Below are 23184 nucleotides of genomic sequence, written 5' to 3' on the forward strand. Positions count from 1 at the left end.
AGTAGCAGCCATTGCCCCCTTGTTCCTTCTGCAGCATGCTAGGAAGATTTTGTTATTTCTATTGTGATGATATTGCCAAGAGATCCTGATCGAGGAGCTGGGCCCCATTGTGTAAGGCGCTGTACGGCCTATAAAAAGGTACTTCCTTCCTCACCTTTTCCTCCCTGGTGAGAATGTTGATGATGATCCATGCAGTGTTGTTGTAGCTGTGTCAGTCCCAGGATATTAGAGAGACAAGGTGGGTGAGGTACTATCTATTACTGGACCAATTTCAGAAGCTGATTCAATAAAAGATATTACTTCACGCACCTTGTCTCTCTCACGATGATCCGGGGGTTCATTTCCTCCAGACTGGATTACTTTAACTTGTTGTATCTGGCACCAGATATGAAAGCATTGCAGAGGTGCTCTATGCAGAACATGGTGGCCCTCCTCCTCCACAGGATGGGCTGACATGAACACTAGAGTGAGCACTGGCTCCCAGATTGCCTTATTGTTAGTTTAAAACCTTGGTTCTGATCTTCAAAAAGATCAGCTGTCCAGGCCCCAGCTGCATCAGTGACTTCATCTCCACTTAGAAACTGCCACAGTGCAGCTTTCAAAGCCCAGAATGAAGCTGGAGACAGAGTATTTCCAGTTAAAAGAAATCTGTCTGTGAAATGAGATTCCAGAGTAGATCAGGCTAATCCAGAGTCTGACCACCTTCTTGGCAAGCAACAAGGCCCAGCTCTTGGAGAGTAATGGTCAGGAGATTGCAAATAGTGTACTCCTGTTCAAACAAAAGTCTTTGTTCATGTGCACATGCAGGCCATTTGCTAAACAGTCAGGTGAAGAAAGCATGAATGCTCATGAATGACAAAGGGCACGAAAGTGGGTGAATTATATGGATGTTCTGAACAGACGTTTGCAAATACTGTTCTACATCATGTGATTAGCTCTAGCAATGACAGACCACAGAACAGTTAGTGTGACATTTTAAAAAAAAAACCAACATGCTCCCAATTTGTGCATGCAAAAATGAGAAATTGCATGTTTTACTTAGAGGAAATAGAGCTGTCCATATCAACATATTTTCAACATGTTAAGGTATTTACCATTCTGACTCAACATCAGTTAAAATTTATTTTCAGCTGCTATTGATTTTCTTCTTGGTTACAAAGGCTTATGTTTGAACAAAGAGGGAGAAAGAAGCTGTTAACATAGTGCAAATGAGAACACAAACTTGAAAGAACATGTATGTTAATAAGCAAGATGGCCTTCATCACTCCACAACTGCAAGGGAGAAAAAATGTCTGATTTCTCGAAAACCTGATGACAGGCTTGGTGTGCAGTTGGGAAGACAATCAGGGGCATAAAAATGGGTATGTACAACACAGAATTATTTTCAGCCATCCTTCATTTACAGCTTTATGAGTAAACAGTGACATGAAAACAGCTTCTAAATTCAAGATGACTTTCTTACCTTGGATGTGGATGCTGTTTGGTTGAAAAGAGGGGTTTGTTATTGGCTGGTATGTCTTTAGATGTGTTCCCATAGTCTGCTGGAGATGGGGAGTCTGGGGTGTCCGTCTCTGCATCATGGGAGGGGGAACTGAAATTCTCCTGGGGCTGATATGGTGGGGAGACGGAGCAGGAGCTGCAAACCTGAAAATCACGAAACAGATTGAAGTATGAAGCCCGCAAAAAATAAGAGCAAAAGATCGTTTTAAATTATTTAAATCACCAAAGTGCTTTAACAATGGGCACTGATACAGATTTCTAAAAGAATAGAGTGCAGTCCTAAACACTCCGTCACGATGCAATTTCTCAAATTAGATGGATAAATTACACCTGATAAACAACAATGAAAACCCAGTCTGAAGCTTCTACCAGGCAAACTCCTCAACTTCCAGGGGAGAAGCTCAGGCAGAACATGTGTTCTGTTTGACAGTCCAGTGATGAGGGTCATATAGATACTTAGATGGGATACCTGACATCAGGGCCACTGCTAAATTGCAGGACTGTATTGTGGGGAGGCAATGTGATGCCAGTTGACAAATGACAGTTCTTCCTTTTTAGAAGGGCTGTAACCAGTCAATTCCAGTGCTTCTAAGGGGCACAGGGAGTGGTTGATGGGGGGTGGGGCATTGCCTAAAAGAAGAAATGCTGGGCAGAAGCAGTGTAGGATCAGTCCCAAGTCCTTTTATTAAGTATTGTTTTCTGTTGCATATGATGCTCTAACAGCTCTTGGAAATTTTTCCACTTTATATTCAAATATTTTGAAATAAATGATCTTAAACCAATATAAAACAGACAACGTCAGTTTTCATGAAGATCTTGCAGAGTTAAATGATTTCAAATGGAGATGAGCCTGAGCTTATCAAAATTTGGATCTGGATCCAGTTTTTGAACTTCCAAACCTTGGGCATTTCCTGAGCTAAGGCTTTGGTTCAGCAGGGAAAAGGACTGCAACACTCCAGAAGATAGGGCCTAAAACATATGATTACTTCTGCTACTATAAGGGGATGGGTTATTTACCTGGATATATTTATGGGCTTCCTGGAAGGGTTTGAGCCATGTTAGCAATAACAACAACAACCCCTTTGAATTGTACATCTTAAGCTCTTTACAAAGTAGGTAAGTAATATTCCCATTGAAGATGGGAAGCCGAGGTGTAGAGAGGTTACAAGGCTTGGCTTCCTTGACTCACATGAACACGCTCAATCCATGTTGCCTACCCAGCAACAAATAGTATTTTCTAGGCAACAATGGAAGAAGGCTATAGTCTCACAAATAATACAGTAGGAGCTATAATTATAGTAATCTTACCACAGAATACGCCTGCATCACATGGGAAAGCATATTTAAATCCAAGACACCTGAGTTCTTCTGATTTAACAGAGAAGAGATTTCTATCAAACATCTTCTGCATGACTTGGACCTTATATGGAACCCATTTACTAATTTTTGGCTGATCCATAGCTCATGTTAACATTATAGCAAATTTCATAGTGAACCGTGTATGCTTTACTGCTTGTTCTATTTGCTTTCATTGAGTAGTCCTTTTGTTTCTTATTAGTTACAATTTAGTTTGTCTCTGTATTGCTTCTACATTTACATACAAACTCAAATTTATTACTAAAAAGATGTGTCTGTACAGGAAAAACTATAGAAATACAACCAGTAATGGGATAAATTATGAAGTGCTTACTGAGCCCTGGTCTACACTACGGGGTTAGGTCGAATTTAGCCGCGGTAGGTCGATTTTAAAATGAATGCGTCTACACAACCAACCCCGTTCTGTCGACCTAAAGGGCTCTTAAAATCAACTTCTGTACTCCTCCCCGGCAAGGGGAGTAGCGCTAAAATCGACCTTGCTGGGTTGAATTTGGGGTAATGCGGATGCAATTCGATGGTATTGACCTCCGGGAGCTATCCCAGAATGCTCCAATGTGACCACTCTGGACAGCACTTTGAACTCTGATGCACTAGCCAGGTACACAGGAAAGGCCCTGGGAAATTTTGAATTTCATTTCCTGTTTGGTCAGTGTGGCGAGCTCAGCAGCACAGGTGACCATGCAGTCCTCCCAGAATCGCAAACGAGCTCCAGCATGGACCGAAATGGAGACACTGGATCTGATTGCTGAATGGGGAGAAGAATCTGTGCAGGCTGAATTCTGATCAAAAAGAAGAAATGCTAATTTATATGCCAAAATCGCACAGGGCATGGTGGAGAAAGGCTACAACAGCGACACACAGCAGTGCCGCGTGAAAGTTAAGGAGCTCAGGCAAGCCTACCAAAACACAAAGGAGGCAAACAGTCGCTCCGGGTCAGAGCCCCATACATGCCGCTTCTATGATCAGCTGCATGGCATTCGGGGGAGGGGGAAACCCTACCACTACCCCACCACTGTTCGTGGACACCTGCAAGGGGGGAGTCTCACGCAACAGAGAGGAGGATTTTGTGGATGAGGAAGAGGAGGAGGAGAATGCACAGCAGGCAAGAGGTGAATCAGTTCTCCCCGGCAGCCAGGACCTTTTCATCACCCTGGAGCCAATACCCTCCCAAGGCGGGATCCCCGACCCTGAAGCTGGAGAAGGCAGCTCTGGTGAGTGCACATTTTTAACTACAGTACAGGGTTTAAAAGCAATAGTGTTTAATGTTTGATTTGTCCTGAAGAATTGGGATGCATTCGTGGCCAGTACAGCTACTGGAAAAGTCATAGAATATCAGGGTTGGAAGGGACCTCAGGAAGTCATCTAGTCCAACCCCCTGCTCAAAGCAGGACCAATCCCCAACTAAATCATCCCAGCCAGGGCTTTGTCAAGCCTGACCTTAAAAACTTCTAAGGAAGGAGATTCTACCACCTCCCGAGGTAACGCATTCCAGTGTTTCACCACCCTCCTAGTGAAAAAGTTTTTCCTAATATCCAACCTAAACCTCCCCCACTGCAACTTGAGACCATTACTTCTTGTCCTGTTATCTTCTACCACTGAGAATAGTCTAGAACCATCCTCTATGGAACCACCTCTCAGATAGTTGAAAGCAGCTATCAAATCCCCCTCATTCTTCTCTTCTGCAGACTAAACAATCCCAGTTCCCTCAGCCTCTCCTCATAAGTCATGTGTTCCAGACCCCTAATCATTTTTGTTGCCCTTCGCTGGACTCTCTCCAATTTATCCACGTCCTTCTTGTAGTGGGGGCCCAAAACTGGACACAGTACTCCAGTTGAGGCCTCACCAATGTCGAATAGAGGGGAACGATCACATCCCTCGATCTGCTGGCTATGCCCCTACTTATACAACCCAAAATGCCATTGGCCTTCTTGGCAACAAGGGCACACTGTTGACTCATATCCAGCTTCTCGTCCACTGTCACCCTTAGGTCCTTTTCCACAGAATTGCTGCCTAGCCATTCGGTCCCTAGTCTGTAGCGGTGCATTGGATTCTTCCGTCCTAAGTGCAGGACCCTGCACTTATCCTTGTTGAACCTCATCAGATTTCTTTCGGCCCAATCCTCCAATTTGTCTAGGTCCCTCTGTATCCTATCCCTACCTGCCACCGTATCTACCACTCCTCCTAGTTTAGTATCATCCGCAAATTTGCTGAGAGTGCAATCCACACCATCCTCCAGATCATTTATGAAGATATTGAACAAAACCGGCCCCAGGACCGACCCTTGGGGCACTCCACTTGATACCGGCTGCCATCTAGACATGGAGCCATTGATCACTACCCGTTGAGCCCGACAATCTAGCCAACTTTCTACCCACCTTATAGTGCATTCATCCAGCCCATACTTCTTTAACTTGCTGACAAGAATACTGTGGGAGACTGTGTCAAAAGCTTTGCTAAAGTCAAGAAACAATACATCCACTGCTTTCCCTTCATCCACAGAACCAGTAATCTCATCATAGAAGGCGATTAGATTAGTCAGGCATGACCTTCCCTTGGTGAATCCATGCTGACTGTTCCTGATCACTTTCCTCTCGTGTAAGTGCTTCAGGATTGATTCCTTGAGGACCTGCTCCATGATTTTTCCAGGGACTGAGGTGAGGCTGACTGGCCTGTAGTTCCCAGGATCCTCCTTCTTCCCTTTTTTAAAGATGGGCACCACATTAGCCTTTTTCCAGTCGTCCGGGACTTCCCCTGATCACCATGAGTTTTCAAAGATAATGGCCAATGGCTCTGCAATCACAGCCGCCAACTCTTTTAGCACTCTCGGATGCAACACATCCGGCCCCACGGACTTGTGCACGTCCAGCTTTTCTAAATAGTCCCTAACCACTTCTTTCTCCACAGAGGGCTGGCCACCTACTCCCCATGCTGTGTTGCCCAGCAGTCTGGGAGCTGACCTTGTTCATGAAGACAGAGGCAAAAAGAGCATTGAGTACATTAGCTTTTTCCACATCCTCTGTCACTAGGTTGCCTCCCTCATTCAGTAAGGGTCCCACACTTTCCTTGGCTTTCTTCTTGTTGCCAACATACCTGAAGAAACCCTTCTTGTTACTCTTAACATCTCTTGCTAGCTGCAGCTCCAGGTGCGATTTGGCCCTCCTGATTTCATTCCTACATGCCCGAGCAACATTTTTATACTCTTCCGTGGTCATTTGTCCATTCTTTTTTATGTTTAAGATCCGCAAGGATTTCACTGTTAAGCCAAGCTGGTCGCCTGCCATATTTACTATTCTTTCGACACATCGGGATGGTTTGTCCCTGTAACCTCAATAGGGATTCTTTGAAATACAGCCAGCTCTCCTGGACTCCGTTCCCCCTCACGTTATTCCCCCAGGGGATCCTACCCATCAGTTCCCTGAGGGAGTCGAAGTCTGCTTTCCTGAAGTCCAGGGTCCGTATTCTGCTGCTTACCTTTCTTCCTGTGTCAGGATCCGGAACTCAACCAACTCATGGTCACTGCCTCCCAGATTCCCATCCACTTTTGCTTCACCTACTAATTCTTCCCGGTTTGTGAGCAGCAGGTCAAGAAAAGCTCTCCCCCTAGTTGGCTCCTCCAGCACTTGCACCAGGAAATTGTCCCCTACATTTTCCAAAAACTTCCTAGATTGTCTGTGCACTGCTGTAGTGCTCTCCCAGCAGATATCAGGATGATTAAAGTCGCCCATGAGAACCAGGGCGTGCGATCTAGTAGCTTCTGCGAGTTGCCGGAAGAAAGCCTCATCCACCTCATCCCCCTGGTCCGGTGGTCTATAGCAGACTCCCACCACTACATCACTCTTGTTGCTCACACTTCTAAACTTAATCCAGAGACACTCAGGTTTTTCTGCAGTTTCATACTGGAGCTCTGAGCAGTCATACTGCTCCCTTACATACAGTGCTACTCCCCCACCTTTTCTGCCCTGCCTGTCCTTCCTGAACCGTTTATAACCATCCATGACAGTACTCCAGTCATGTGAGTTATCCCACAAAGTCTCTGTTATTCCAATCACGTCATAATTCCTTGCCTTCACCAGGACCTCCAGTTCTCCCTGCTTGTTTCCAAGGCTTTGTGCATTTGTATATAGGCACTTGAGATAACCTGCTGATTGCCCCTCATTCTCAGTATGAGGTAGGAGCCCTCCCCTCACAGACGTTCCTGCCTGTGCTTCCTCCCGGTATCCTGCTTGCCCACTTACCTCAGGGCTTTGGTCTCCTTCCCCCGGTGAACCTAGTTTAAAGCCCTCCTCACTAGGTTAGCCAGCCTGCTCGCAAAGATGCTCTTCCCTCTCTTCGTTAGGTGGAGCCCGTCTCTGCCCAGCACTCCTCCTTCATGGAACACCATCCCATGGTCAAAGAATCCAAAGCCTTGTCTCCGACACCACCTGCGTAGCCATTCGTTGACTTCCACGATTCGACAGTCCCTACCCCGGCCTTTTCCTTCCACGGGGAGGATGGACGAGAACACCACTTGCACCTCAAACTCCTTTATCCTTCTTCCCAGAGCCATGTAGTCTGCAGTGATCCGCTCAAGGTCATTCTTGGCAGTATCATTGGTGCCCACGTGGAGAAGCAGGAAGGGGTAGCGATCCGAGGGCTTGATTAGTCTCGGCAGTCTCTCCGTCACACCGCGAATCTTAGCCCCTGGCAAGCAGCAGACTTCTCTGTTTTCCCGGTCAGGGCGGCAGATAGATGACTCAGTCCCCCTGAGGAGAGAGTCCCTGACCACCACCACCCGCCTCCTTCTCTTGGGAGTGGTGGTCATGGAACCCCCAACCTCAGGACATCGCATCTCATGCCTTCCAACTAGTGGAGTCTCCTTCTGCTTCCCCCCCCCCCCCCCCAGACGTATCATCTGGTCCACTCTCTGTAATGGTACCTGTGGAGAGAACATGAAAACGGTTACTTACCTGTGTCTGCGTTGCTGGTACCCGGACATTCCCCCTTCTTCTTCTGGAGGTCACATATTGCAAAGCTTCTTCACTGGCCTCTTGGCTCCGCTGTCTGTTAACATGTCTCAGGATGGAGCGGGAATCCTCCAGAGATATCTCTATGAAGCTCTCCTGGAGGTACTCTGAAAGCCTTTGCAGAAGATTTATGGGGAGGGCTGCCTTATTTCATTCTCCACAGTAGGATACTTTACCACACCAAGCCAGTAGCAAGTAGTCTATCATTGCAGCACAAAGCATGGCAGCAAATGGTCCTGGGTTTTGGTCGCATTCAAGCAACATTTGGTCTTTATCTTTCTGTGTTAGCCTCAGGACAGTGATATCATTCATGGTCACCTGGTTGAAATAGGGGAATTTTTGTAAGGGAACAGTAAAAGGACCCCATTCATGCTGTGTTGTTTGTGCATGGCTAAAAGGGATCATCCCAGAGAATAGCCATGTGGTGGGGTGGGCGGAGGTGTGTGCTGCACATCCACCCGAAAACCGCAGCCCCTCCTTTTAAATGTGAAAACCAGTCGGCATTGCTTGCTATGGGAAAGGATGGTGCTGCAGTTTGAAACCATTCCCACATGTTATGAAGGCGTAAGAAGCCAACCCCGTGTACCAAAAGGCTTACCATGGCTGCCTGGAAACCAAATTCTGTTGCCCAGCCATGTGTGATGTGTCACCATACCAGCAGGCGCTCAATATAAAAGGCAAAATGCGACCTTGTACCTAAAGCACATATGCTGTCTGCTGTGAATTGCTTGATTCACTGTGAAAGAGTCTCCCTTTTGTTCTGAGAAATGTATCATCTTAAATTTTACTCTCCCTTTTTATCTCCCCCCAGGTGCAAATGTTTCTATGCTCCCCCTATCATCTCTGTCCCTGAGGTTACCGCAGATTAGAAGGCGAAAAAAACCACACTCACGATGACATGTTTTCCGAGCTCATGCAGTCCTCCTGCATTGATAGGGTACAACTTAATGCATGGAGGCTTTCAGTGGCGGAGGCCAGGAAAGCCTTAAGTGAGCGCAAAGAGCAGAGACAGGAGGCGATGCTGAGGCTAATGGGGGAGCAAATGGACATGATGAAGCGTCTGTTAGAGCTGCAGGAAAGCCAACAAGAGCACAGCCCCCCGCTGCATCCATTGTATAACCGCCTGCCCTCCTCCCTAAGTTCCATATCCTCCTCACCCAGATGCCCAAGAACGCGGGGGGGGGGGAGCTCCGGGCACTCAGCCACTCCACTCCAGAGGATGGCCCAAGCAACAGAAGGCTGTCATTCAAACAGTTCTGATTTGTAGTGTGGCTACAATAAGCAATGTGGCCTTGTTCTTCCCTCCTCCCGCACCCCACCCCACCAGGGCTACCTTGTCAGTTATCTCACTTTTTTTTGAATTAATAAAGAAAGAATGCATGGTTTCAAAACAATAGTTACTTTATTTCCTTTGCCAGCTGTGATCGAAGGGGGGAGGGTGGTTGGCTTACAGGGAATTAAAATCAACAAAGGGGGCAGGTTTGCAGCAAGGAGAAACACACACAACTGTCACACCGTAGCCTGGCCAGTCATGAAACTGCTTTTCAAAGCCTCTCTGATGCGCAGCATGCCTAGCTGTGCTTTTCTAATCGCCCTGGTGTCTGGTAGCTCAAAATTGGCTGCCAAGCGATTTGCCTCAACCTCCCACCCCGCCATAAATGTCTCCCCCTTACTCTCACAGATATTATGGAGCACACAGCAAGCAGCAATAACAATGGGAATCTTGGTTGCACTGAGGTCTAACCTAGTCAGCAAACAGCACCAGCGAGCTTTTAAATGTCCAAAGGCACATTCTACCACCATTCTGCAGTTGCTCAGCCTATAGTTGAACTGCTCCTTACTACTGTCCAGGCTGCCTGTGTACGGCTTCATGAGCCATGGGAGCAAGGGGTAGGCTGGGTCCCCAAGGATAACTACTGGCATTTCGCAAAAAGAAAAGGAGTACTTGTGGCACCTTAGAGACTGACCAATTTATTTGAGCATAAGCTTTCGTGAGCTACAGCTCACTTCATCGGATGCTCACGAAAGCTTATGCTCAAATAAATTGGTTAGTCTCTAAGGTGCCACAAGTACTCCTTTTCTTTTTGCAAATACAGACTAACACGGCTGTTACTCTGAATACTGGCATTTCAACATCTCTAACGGTAATGGGGATTGGAAGTAAGTCCCTTCTTGCAACTGCTCGAACAGCCTGGAGTTCCTAAAGATGCGAGCATCATGCACCTTCCTGGCCATCCCACGCTGATGCCAGTGAAATGTCCCTTGTGATCCACCAGTGCTTGAAGCACAGTTGAGAAGTACCCCTTGCAGTTTACAAACTGGTTGGCAAGGTGGTCCGGTGCCAAGATAGGGATATGCGTTCCATTTATCGCCCCACCACAGTTAGGGAATCCCATTGCAGCAAAGCCATCCACTATAACCTGCAAATTTCCTAGAGTCACTACCCTTGATAGCAGAACGTCAGTGATTGCATTGGCTACTTGGATCACAGCAGTCCCCACAGTAGACTTGCCCACTCCAAAATGATTCCTGACTGACCAGTAGCAGTCAGGCATTGCAAGCTTCCACAGGGCTATCACCACTCACTTCTCAACTGTCAGGGCAGCTCTCATCTTGGTATTCCTGTGCTTCAGGGTGGGGGAAAACAACTCACAAAGTTCAAGGAAAGTGGCTTTACGCATGTAAAAGTTTCGCAGCCACTGTGAATTATCCCATACCTGCAACACTATGAGGTCCCACCAGTCTGTGCTTGTTTGCCAGGCCCAGAATTGGTGTTCCACTGTATCAACCAGCCCCACGGCCACCATGATGTCCCAATTGCCACAGCCCAGGCTTTCAGGAACCTCTGTGTCCATGTCCTCCTCACAATCGTCCTGATGCTGGCGTCTCTTAGCCCGGTTCTGCACATACTGCAGCATAATGCGCGAGGTGTTTACAATGCTCCCAACAGCAGCGGTGAGCTGAGCGGGCTCCATGCTTGCCATGGTATGGCGTCTGCACGGGTAAACCAGGAAAAAAGGCACGAAGCGATTGTCTGTCATTGCTTTCACGGAGGGAAGGAGGGTGGGGCGACTGACAACATGTACCCAAAACCACCCGCAACAATGTTTTTCCCCCCATCAGGCATTGGGAGCTTAACATGGAATTCCAATGGTAGCGGAGACTGTGGAACTGTGGGATAACTACTCACAGTGCACTGCTCCATAAGTCGATGCTAGCCACAGTATTGAGGACACATTCCACTGACTTAATGCGCTTAGTGGGGACATACACAATCGACTGTATAAAATCAATTTCTAAAAATCGACTTCTATAAAATCAACCTAATTTCGTAGTGTAGACATGAGTAACTCAGTCTATAGCACGTCACATATTTTTGCTGCTGCAGGTAACTTCTGCACTATACATTTAAAATACATGCAAAGGAATGTGGGGATGAGGTATCTGTATTTTGCAGTAACAATTGAGGCTAACAAAAGAAGAAATATACAGTAAGTGTTTATGAAAGAAAATATAAGAGGGCTTTAAAAAAGTGCTACAACTGCAGGATTACAGGTTTCCCAAGAAAGAGGAAAGACTGGGGTTAGTTTTCTGGATAGCACTCACATAGAAAGATTATTGATTTGCTGCCAGAGATCAGCAACAATGCACACACTGGTCTTTTTTTACATTATTATTTAAAGAATCGTGGGATATCATCCTCTGTGTTTTCAAAATTCATTTGTGAAAACTAATCAATGAAAAATGGTTTTAACCGTCAGCCAACAACAGGGAAAAAATCCTTTTCAAAGACTTAAAATGAAAAGCACAGTTTTAAAGATTTCACATTTGATTTCACATCTAAAAAACCTCCCAAAGATAATACAACACTTTGTATAGCTAGACAGGGATCCTTTTTAGTAGACTTTAGTAGTCTTTATAATGATTTATGAATCACTTCATGAATTCCTGGCTTACTCATATCAGTGACTATAGTATCTACTTATACTTCCCTTCTGCTTCACAAAAGAGAAACTTGGACCTGTTTCAATCCAGATTTGTCTCCGAATAAATCACAGTGTGTTACTGGGGGAACTGCAAATTTAATTTTCTTTCTAAAACAATCAGGACCAGCTTGTAACTGCTAGGAAACTGCCATCCTGAACTGTGGCCATGCCCTGCAGCCCATACAAACAGGAATAGCCAAATTTGTACAGAGGTGCCTTCCTCCATGCTGTCTGGGGTCTTCAAAACTAGAACTAGCATATTCTAGGAACCATTACACAGTATGCCATTCCTCAGTGGGAGCTAGGAAAGGTGTCCTGTAAATGAATGATTAGATTTGAAATGGTTTCAAGATTTGATAGGGGGAACCAAGATGATTACGTTTTAAAAGCTTAACTGACCAGATTAATTTACACAATGTGACATGCATAGATGATTTCTAATTCGTCAATATGGATCACCACTAAATGAAATAAATGTCATGGTAAGTGTTGGTTGGACCTGTACATAATGTAAATTAAGAGTACAGTATGAGCAAACTGCTAGCAAGCATCAATACAAAAAACCAAACCAAACCACTACCACCATCACCAAGAAACCATGTTCGGTATTAGTAGTTTTTTGCTAAGTGACATGCAGGACCCAGCACACTGAAAATGATTATTTGGAGGTGGTGGTGATGAGTGGGAAGTTTTTATATGTTTGGAAAAAGAATTCATACAAGTGTTTTGAGATTCTTGGCCAGAGAATTGACTGTTGCTAAATTGTTTGTGCTTCACAGACTCTAAGAAGTGATTTGGAGGGGAAAATCCTCATTCTTGCAATTCCACACAAAACAGAACTTCTATTGTTAATCCAGGCTGCTGGATTCCCTTCACAGAACCCGATGTCAGTATTATGACTGCGGTATCAATTGACTGTCCTTATTCAAGCTGGTTAGAATCAAACAAAGCAGAAAGAAAATTATCATTCAGGGTAAACCTGACCTCTTAAAGGTTTTTTGATGGTGCTCCACTTCTTCATAGAAGTATTCGAAAGACTTTCAAAGAGTTGTCACCTTGGAATTCTCTTAGCTAGTGTTCTTTTTGGCCAGCATTCCTTTATTTGATTTCACACTGCCAGTCTCAATGGGGACACGGAAATACATGACTGGCCTAGTAATATTCGACAGTGTGCTTAAACTGAAATCTCTCACTGAGTTTGCCTCACCTTCACTGCCTGATCTTCTTGGAGTTGTCATGTCTACTGAACTCCCTTCCATGAATCCCCCTTCTTCTTCTGGTTCTGTTTTCTCTGTGTGAATCTTCTACAACAGTGAACTGGTTTCAGACCAATTAATCTCTGAGCTAGTGGCCATGCACTGACAAGCATCTGATTGTGTATGCATTCAAATAAGGTCACATGCATTCCCTTTGTTTCATCCAGAAAAGAGAACAAAGCAAATAGCAGTTGTGCACTTTTACACAGTTTGTAGTCTAAGGGAGTCAACTGTATCCCCTGAAGTGTGCACAAAAGTTGCACGGATTCAGGGCAAATGGATGCCAGAACAGACTTCAAATATTGTTAGGCTGGAAGGTATTAATGGTTGCCATTGGCCATGTCTGATCTCTAGGCTACCACAGATCTGGTTAAAAGTGATGAGCGTGCTACCCACCCTTCATTCAGGCAACATGGCAGAAGCAATTAAGCTACTTTAATGGACTAAGATACCTGGAGACAATGGAAGCCACTGTCCAAGGCACTAGCCATATGCAAGGCTGACCAGACACTAAACCCTGCTGGCTGAGAGTTTTTTTCCTGGGGACGGATTGCAAACACAGAGGCTGGGTCTTTGATTCGTTGCAGAGAGCTGAAAGCAACCAAAAAGAAAGAGAAAGGCAGCAAAAAGCCACAGAAGCAGTGGTGAGCATGGCCCTGCTCCATGAGGCACAGGACTGGCTGGAAAGGCAGGTTTGGAAACTGTGTTTGTTTCTACTGTGTTCAGGGAACCAGGACTTTGTGTACTTTGTAAATAAATAGGATTGCACCAAAGAATAACCTGATTCATAATCAATATTTCCTCCTAATGGAAACAACCCAGCAAGGCTCTGAATATTGGCTAACTATTCAGGCCAAGAGGTAACAAATGCTAGCTACTTACTGATCCTGGCACTACCACTTCTCACTCCCTATTATTTTTCTGAACTCTTCTCTTCTGGTGCTAGTTCAGAGCTGGGACATAAAAACGGATTTTCAAGGCCAAGAAAATGATAATCAATCCTAACCAGCTCTTAAACTTCTGCCTTTCACCCTGCCCAGCAATTAGCTTCCCTCAAGAAGAGTTTACTGTTTGAAATACACAATTCCACTTATTCTGCACTGTGGAAATCTTGTGGGGGATTAAAAGAGATGACAAATCAAGAATAAATTCCTGTAAAATAACAGTAATAATATCTAGCTTTTATATATCATGTTTCATCAGTAAATCTCAAAGTGCTTTACAAAGGGGATAAGCATCACTACCCCTGTTTCAAAGATGGCGAAACTGACACACAAAATAGTATGGTGACCTGCCCGGGGTCATCCAGCACGCCAGGGGCCAACTAGTGCTCTAGCCACTAGGGAACACTTTCATTGCGTGGCCACAAAAAAGTATTTTTGTTAAAACAAATTAGTTGAAAGGGAAGGCAAGCATGCCTATTTGTAACTATTAAATTGGAGGGAAAAAATTGGTTCAACAATGGTTTATTCACGTGAAAGTATGACATGTCATATTACCAGTGACCACTAGTGGAGATGTAGTCTATGTTGGAAGTCACTTTATCTTGACTGCCTACTTTTCTCAACATAGCAATAAAATTTAGGAGGTGTGTAGCTAGCTTGTGCACAGCCAAATATCTTTGTTTACTCTGAGCATAAGTGACCCAGTAACTGACACACTGGATGTGCAAGAGCAACGGGTAAAACTCTATAAAGATTGAAGATTCAGCTGTACAACCAATATTTCCAATGCTTTTCTGAACATAACAAAATGTCTTTGAGCTGGTATGGTCATAAGATCAGGCTCTTATTAGATTTCCTGAACTTCCTTCTTTTTGACTGTGTTGGGGAAAAAATGTAAGCTGCACAGGGCAAGCTGTTGTCTACCTCAGTGCTCTGTGTAGTGCTCAGCACACAATAATCAGGAACAGACTTTTTCTACATATGTTAGTATTTCTAGTCAAAGCCAGGAAGTTTTGGGCAAAGTTCCAAGGCAGTTTTCATATAAAAATAAAAATCCCCATGACGCCTTACATTCTGGCTTTCACCAACTCTCCACATTTTGCCGTTGTGGACGAGTAAAAAGTCCTGTTAGCTCACAGTCTACTATACCCCAGTGAAATGCACCAGAATGCCAGGTGTCTACCAGATCTGTGACATAAAAAAACTTCTGTTTAAAAACACGTTTAAAGAACAATGTGATTTGTTGCAAAACAGAATTGTGTGAAACTCAATGTTTTTCTAACAATGTCATGAATATACATGTTTTGCCTAAGGTTTTACAAAGACAAAAATAGCAAAATTTTGCAGCTGTGACACAGCACTCCTCACCCCCAGAAGATGGGCAAATCAAAACTAGATTTTCCACTGAGCACACAAACGTCTGTCACCCGAATGTGGCTGAGTGTTTTCCTTACCTCCGTGCCTGCTACTGTCACCAACTCCACTGGCAGCGTCACTGAGCTGCTACAGGTACATTGATTTGTTCTGCTAGCTGTTCCAACTTGGTTGGCCCAGCAGGCTGCATTTGCATCACTGGAGGACAAACCCTCTTTCTTGTAACCTCCAGGGATGAGGAGACAAATTCCCCAGCAGTATCTTTTCTATCTGACTGGGGAGAGAAGACCCTTAGAATAGTTTTCTCTCTCTGAAAGTGAGGCAAACGTGTTCCTGAAACCCAGGATTGACCCAGTTTCCTGGGCCTGTCCCAATGTCCCTGATGGTTATACAAAAGGTCCCAGGATTTTGTCCCAATTTTTGTGCGCACCACAGGCAGACTCTGGCCACCTGAAGGAAATGTCAGTCAGCTGAGCTGGTGAAATTGTCATCAGAATGGATAAGCATATGTGCACCTATAGCTGCAAATACCACAGCGATGAGCTTGGTATAAACACCTAGGTAGATTATCCCACCAGGCCCATCACTTGTTGACACCTTTTCCTCATAAGGTTTCCAGTTAAGCCAGTTTTCTGCATGAGTCCTTGTCACCCATCCTGATTTTCATGGTGCACTCCCATAAAACAGGGAGTGTCCCAATTCTGAGTGGCAGGAGTCCTGCAAAGTTTCAGGGCCCTGCTGTGTACATACAGGGCTGGGGCAGGCTCAAGTGGCCATTGAGCAATTGAGGGAGGCTCCCTGATTTGTGTCAGCAGCAATGTTGTTGATCTGGCTGCAATATTCCCAAGCACAAAGGTTCAAAAGCCATGTGTCAGATCCCACCAAACCATGAGGTTTTTTTTTTTTTACAAAAAAAAAGATTATACAGTGTTTGGGGCCTGACTTTTGATTTCCGAACTGCCCCACCCACACCCAGTGCATGTGTGAGACACTTAGTGTTGCCAACACGCCCAGATTTATTGAGGTGATTTTTGGCCCCTGCTGCAGGAACCCTGACCTCTACATCTGTTCATCCCTCCCCTACCCACCAATTAATTGTGCCTCCACATCAGTTCTGCCCCTTCCAGCCTCAACTGCATTCCTCCTGGGGCTCTTCACCCCCTCTCCCAGACATGGGAGGCTGCAGCAGGGTCCCCTCTCCCACTTCTATCTGGGAGGACAGGGGAGGGAGTGGCTTCAGCCTCCAGTGGCTCTTCACTCTACCTTCTGCCCCTCCCAGGCCAGGTGTTACAGGGAGGGAGAGTGGAAGAGGGAGCAGCAGGGGAACTGTCCCTGTTGCTCATAGGAAAGGAGGGATGGAAGCCTGAGCTGCTGAGCTTTTAGCTGCTCCCTCTTTCCCCCTCCCCTCCTGTGAGGATGGTGTCGGCCCCTGAGGGGAGTGGGGAAAAAGCTCTGCCTGCCTCCTGCAGCAGATCTGATTGGCTGCTCTTCCCCAGGAGGTGGGGCAGTGGGGAAGGCAGCCAGCTAGAAGGTGTTTCCTCCTCACCCGCATGCAGGTCTGAAATTGGTGCTGGTGCTTCTTGTGACATGACCCGACGGGTTCCAGCCCTGGCTGAAATCCCATGACACATGAAAAAATCAGGAGAGCTGGCAACACTGTGGCAGGCAGTTGCCAAGCCACTAGGAAAGCTGCCTCCACTACCCCACAAGTGAGAGGGGCGGGGAGAAGTGTCTCCTCCCCAGCCTGTTCACCTGAGCCCCTGTGAGGGGAAGGGGCCAATGAGGGGACAGAGGCCAGAAGGGAACTCAGATTGGTCCAGTTCCAGCTCCAACATCACAAATTCACACACACACACTTTACACTTACTCAGCAGAAAGGCCACAAATTGCACTGGCTATGGAGATTGAACGAGCCTTGCTACATGTAAAGGAAATCCCCTTCCCCTCATATCAGGTGTGAAGCATGCCAGTGCATGAGAAGCTTGCCCTGATGCATGCTTTATTTGTAGTTACACAGAAAACTTCATTCAGCAGCATTGTCAAGCTCATGTCTTCACCAACACTAAATCCATGCATTTTTTTTTGTTAAAGCTGCAGTTTACGGTTATGTGCAAATTATTTGACTTTTTGCTTACATGTAACAGCACGCAAGTGTTTCTACATTTTTCCTTCCAAAAAGCTGGCAGCCATAGTCTTTCCACATATAGAAAAGAGACTGTTGCTTGGTTAAGAAGTAGGAGGCATTGTTGCTAAGACCAACCTACCTTGGTATGAGGAGGTGTGCCCAGAACAGTCAATGGCACACTTCTACTCCTGCCCCCAGGACTGGTGTCTCAGTTTGTCAGAAAATGTAGTCACTCTAGACTCAGGAGTGAAGATTCACCCTTGACTGACTCTACTCATCAGCAGGTGAAGAGCCTTTTCTTACTGCCAGTGGCTACTCTGATATGATAACGGCCACCTTGACCAACACAGTGGGAACTGAACAGAGGATCTCCAGGACTAGAAGTATAATCTGCTATATCTTGAGCTAGAGCTCCTTAACTGTGGCTGTAACAACTCATATCCTTTGTGGGTCAGCACAGAGGGGGACCTGTAACACAATGATTGGTGGGTTACATCTATGCTTGAGAATTAAGCTGTTGGTAAAGGCAAGTGAGGGCGGATAACCTCTCTAAAAAAGAGACAAAGCATGGAAACAGACGAGAGAGAAATATCAGGCTTTGCTAGCTTGGCTAAGGCAGGGCCCAAGGTTTGATCAGTTGCTCACCTCCATCCTTCAGAGTCTGTCATTGTTAACAGGCAGACATTTCCTCACTAGCAGAAAAGATACAGCCTCTTAGCAGACAAATCTCCAGCTGTCCAAACCATGGGAGGAAATTACTGTACTGATTTCAGAACAACATTGTTATGTGCTTTAAGTGGAATCTTTCTTAGAGCCAGCCTGTTTCATACCACAGACAAGAAGCTTTGTAATATGTAAGCATTAGCTGCCCTGACTCTTCAGTTAGAACCACTTGGGGGCTTTTGCTTTTGGAGGTCTGGCTGGGAATTACTTGCTGTTTTATAGTGAAGCCATAAAAAGAATATAACCACATACTCAAATAAGCAAATAAAAGCACTGCTCCAACTCTTATTATAGCACTGCAGTAATAAAGTTGAATACTTCAATTCTAAATCCTTCTATTCAGCCATTAATAACAGCCTAAAAAATTCCTTTCAAGCTAAAATTTCTCATGCTTTAGGAATACAGGAATTGCTATACCAGGTCCATCTAGCTCAACATCTATCTGTCTCAGATAGTGGCTAGTATTAGAAGCTTCAGAGGAACATGAGAGATCCCTCATAGTGGAGAATTACAGAACAGCCTGCCCATAGGGGAAATGTCTTCCCAAACCCAATCAGTTATTGGGTCATTTATGTCCAGAAACATGCCTTAAGAAGCAAAATGTAACTGCAGATATTATTATAACTGTAAATACAGCTAATCCCTTTAAACTGGGCATTTGGGCAACAATGATCTTGTGGCAGTGGGTTCCACAAGTTAATTAAGTATCATGTAAACAAGTATTCATTTTTATTGTTTTTAAGTTTGCTGCTTTTTTGATTTAATTGAATGTTCCCTTGTTCTTGTATTCAAAAGTGGATGACCAGTAGGCCACATTTACCTTCCCTCTACCATACAATATTTTGTATACCTTTATCATACCCTCTCTTAATTAAACAGTCAAAATCTTTTCAAATTTGGTGAGCATTAAAAAAAATAAAAACAAAACAATTAGAAAAAATGAATTTTATGGTAGAGATTAGATTTGAATTCCAGTTTTATCCTAACTTTGCTTCCACCACCTGAATTTTAGAGAATTTGGATATGAAAACCTGCCCCCAAACCAATCTCGGTGCTTTGACTTTTGGCATGGAACCAAACTTGCACAAGATGTGTGCATTATTTTTCAATTCCCCTTCCCACAACTGCGAGGCTCAGGTTCACAGGGCTTCGTCAGCTTCTCTACAGCCTCCTTCCCGTTTTCCAAAGGAAGAGAAAGTTGAAGAGAAGCCTCTGATTCCTCCACGTTTTCTCCTTCTTATTGTCCACGGGAGTGAAAGGAATGGGAGTCACTATGGCTTCCCTAGAATCCTGAGCCTGCTGCCCAAACGTAAGGGTCGAAGAGGAGTCTCCTTGTCCAGGGAAACCATCACTCAGACAGAGGAGAAAAGAGTGTGTGGGAGAGCTTAATGTTGAAACAACGCAGACTTGTGTGCATGTGAATGGGTCAGTAGATTCTACATTGAATGACATACCATTACCTATAATGGGGCATTTCACCTTGGGAGATGATGGATGTGAGTATTTCTGCAGCTGGAAAACAAGCGACAGCCTTGTTCTGTTATAGCGGTAGAGAAATTTCTGCTGGTGGGTGTGGAATTAGGTAGTAGCAGCCTCCATTTTTTGTTTTTTTTCCTTTAAAATTTTAATTTTTGTAACTGAATATTAAAAGCAAGAACTATGTTAATGCAACATTAAGGTTGAGAAGTTAATTATTCAAAATGCAGAAAATCCAGTAGTTAAGGTTCTCAGGGTAATACTGTAGAACCTCAGAGTTACGAACTGGCCAGTCAACCAGACACCTCATTTGGATCCGGAAGTATGCAAGCAAGAAGCACCAGAAACAAAAACAAACAAACAAAAAAAGCAAATACAGTAGAATACTGTGTTAAATGTGAACTACTAAAAAAATAAAAGGAAAGCTTAAAAAAAAAGATTTGACAAAGTAAAGAAACTGTTTCTGTGCTTGTTTCATTCAAATTAAGATGGTTCAAAGCTGAATTTTTCTTCTGCATAGTAATGTTTTGAAGCTGTATTAAGTCAATTTTCAGTTGTAAACTTTTGAAAGAACCATAACGTTTTGTTCAGCGTTACGAACATTTCAGAGTTACGAACAATCTCCATTCCCAAGGTGTTCGTAACTCTGAGGTTCCACTGTGTTAGTGGAGCCACATTGCTCATACAGAATATACAGCACCTCATGTGCTACATGGCACAGTGGCAACAAAGTCTGCGGTAAGAACTCCTAAATTCTGTGGCAATATTAATTTATTGTATCTCCGTGTATTAATTTATTGTATCTCTGGGAAATATCCTGCATTCTCACCCCTTCCACAACCAAACACACGACTATGACTCGTAATGGGCTGTACAATTTACCAATGATTATTCTCAACCATACTTTGTACACTACATGCCCAGCTCCAAGGGCCTCAGCAGTTACAACATTGCCTAGGTGGTCCAGGACAGATTATCCTTCCCCTTCCTCATGTGTGCCATGGAAGAGGGGAGGCAGAGGTTGTGGTCTGCTTCCCTAGTTCATCATCTCAGCTCCCCAAGCCCCTAGGCAGCATAGCTGTCAAGCCTGCCCTTCTGCCTCCCCCTTCTCCCTGGCTGCAACCTGGACTCGAGCATTGGCACCAGCCCTCCCCACTCCTGCCTTGTTCTATAAAACAGTGATGTGAGCATGCACTGTAGTCCAATTAACTTCCCCTTGTGCAGAATGGTCCAGAGCAAGAGACAGCTGCAGGCAGGTCCCAGCAGGCCAGGGAGACAAAGCAAAATGCTGGGCTCTTGGCTGTAGCTAAATAATTAATTTTGTATGCAGAATTCTGTGTTCTCTTGGAAAAAATGGCACATTTCACGCTTGCATAATCACTAAGGCCATGTCTACACTATGGGTGCGACATTGGCTACGGTGCCATAGCTATGCCATTATAACCCTGTAGTGTAGATGCAGATAACAGCAACAGAAGAGGTTTTTCCATTGCTGTGGGAACTCCACCTCCCTGAGTAACAGTAGCTAGGTTGACCGAAACATTCTTCCATTGACCTAGCTGTGTCTGCACTGGGAGTTATGTCAGCATAGCTGCAGCATGCAGATGTGTCTGTTTTTCACACTCCTGAGCAAGATAGTTATGTCAACCTAAATTTTCAGTTTAGACCAGGTCTAAGTCGGTGGGTCCCAGAGTGAGATGGCTGAGGCAGTTCACACCGCTCAGAACCATTATTTCAGGCTCTTTGCACACTCAGACAAGTTTATACTTAGTTCACATTTTCAAGGTTATCGTCACAACCCTGAAGGCTTGACATTTAATTTTTTTTAAATGGAAACAGAGATTCTGCAGCAAGGGGTGAATTCTGTGGAAAATTCCATGATGGCAGAATACAGTGTCTTGGCTATATGCAGTGTTTTGTATTATTTCTCCTGTTAAATATTTGCCTAAATATATATAGGTGCCCTGTGAGCAAGTTATCACTGCTGTGGTAATCTTCACTCTCCTGCATTTAAATGCTTCCTCTTAACATTGCATTAATGTAGTTATTGGCACTTCCTCAGTCTTGAATCCAAAGAAGCCCCAAACATAGATGGGGAATAACTATGAAACAGTTTATGAAAATGTGTATATGGTTCATGTAAGGGGAAAAAAAGGCTTGTAAGGAAGGAGTGTATCAGACCAGAACTTTATTATTATTCATTATTGTCAGTATCATCATAGTGTCCTGAGGTCCCAAACAGGATCAGGGCCCCAATGAGGTAGGAACTATTTATACACATCACTATTAAAGTGTTTCAACAGTGGTCTCCCAACAGTAATCTTCTCAGAAATGTGCTAATAAGAGGATGCGGACTTGTTTTTTAAACAGTGATTTCAATGCTTGTAATAAATACTGGACTGAGCCGGCTAGTGGTCTAGCAACAAAAGGCAGCAGAAACTTCCCAATAGCATTTGCCAATATCCCTCAACTCCGACTGAAAGGAACCACTTCTACAGGGAAGAGGAATCTATATATCATTCACTCCTTGGCCCTTCTCCTGACAAGGATACTAACAATTAGCAGCAATGATGATTGTATTTATGATGAGGCACCTCCACTAGAAGTGGACTGATACTGCCTCCATACAGCAGATGGTTCTAACCCCTTTCAGCCATGACTGAACTAATTGAACTCAAAGTGGCAACCTAGACATGAAAGACACCTTAGCCCAATCGCGCAAGCCATCCCATTCTTCCACCTTCAAGATAAAAGGCAGAGCTGTAGTACTGTTTTCATTATGGGGGAATTAGGTCCATTTATCAGCAACTGAAATCCAGGAATGTTCTTTTGAGGTTTATAATTGGATTTTTTGTGCTTTCCTAATTACTGACATTTCTATTCCTGAAGAAAATTAAACACCTTGCGATACATTAGTGAAATATAGAAGTGTGTATTTTAGTGTGTTGAAAATTATGTAAAATCAGCAAAACTATATTTAAAAATGTCCATAGATATACAGTAAGAATAGAATATTTATATTAAAATTAAAGTGTAATATGTGTACCATTGAATTTATATCAGAAATATGTTTCTACTGAAAAACTATTTACCTAGGTCTCATGCAGTATAGTCAGAATTTTGATTTAATATACTAAGTGGAAACCATTAACATCATGCAATTTCTGATCAATAATCATTTAGGTAATATTTAAAGATGAAAACTGGATCCCTTTCAGAGGATTTGCTTTTATATCACTGAAATATCTAAAGTAATAGAAACCATAAAGATGGGAGATCTTGTCCCTAACCAGCAATGACTGACTTCTGACTATGACTCATATTCCTTTGCTACTAAATTAGAAGTCAAGTCCAGTCATTGCACACTAGTTTCACAATATGGAAGAGATCAGCTTCCTGCAAAAATATGAGCTTATTTCA

The 23184-nt window shown here is 44.3% G+C and overlaps 1 protein-coding gene across 2 annotated transcripts in view; it reads right to left on the reverse strand.

Annotated features, from left to right (window-relative positions):
• GLIS3 (GLIS family zinc finger 3) overlaps positions 1 to 23184 on the reverse strand; it is a 257387-nt gene that overhangs the window by 17206 nt on the left and 216997 nt on the right. For both annotated transcript variants that reach the window (XM_007065592.4, XM_043547249.1), the window contains one exon: positions 1463 to 1644. In XM_007065592.4, coding sequence (XP_007065654.2) covers positions 1463 to 1644 — 182 coding nt within the window. The remainder of the gene's footprint in view (positions 1 to 1462; positions 1645 to 23184) is intronic.

The sequence above is a fragment of the Chelonia mydas genome, chromosome 5 (genome assembly GCF_015237465.2).
Source record: "Chelonia mydas isolate rCheMyd1 chromosome 5, rCheMyd1.pri.v2, whole genome shotgun sequence".
Lineage (NCBI taxonomy): Eukaryota > Metazoa > Chordata > Testudines > Cheloniidae > Chelonia > Chelonia mydas.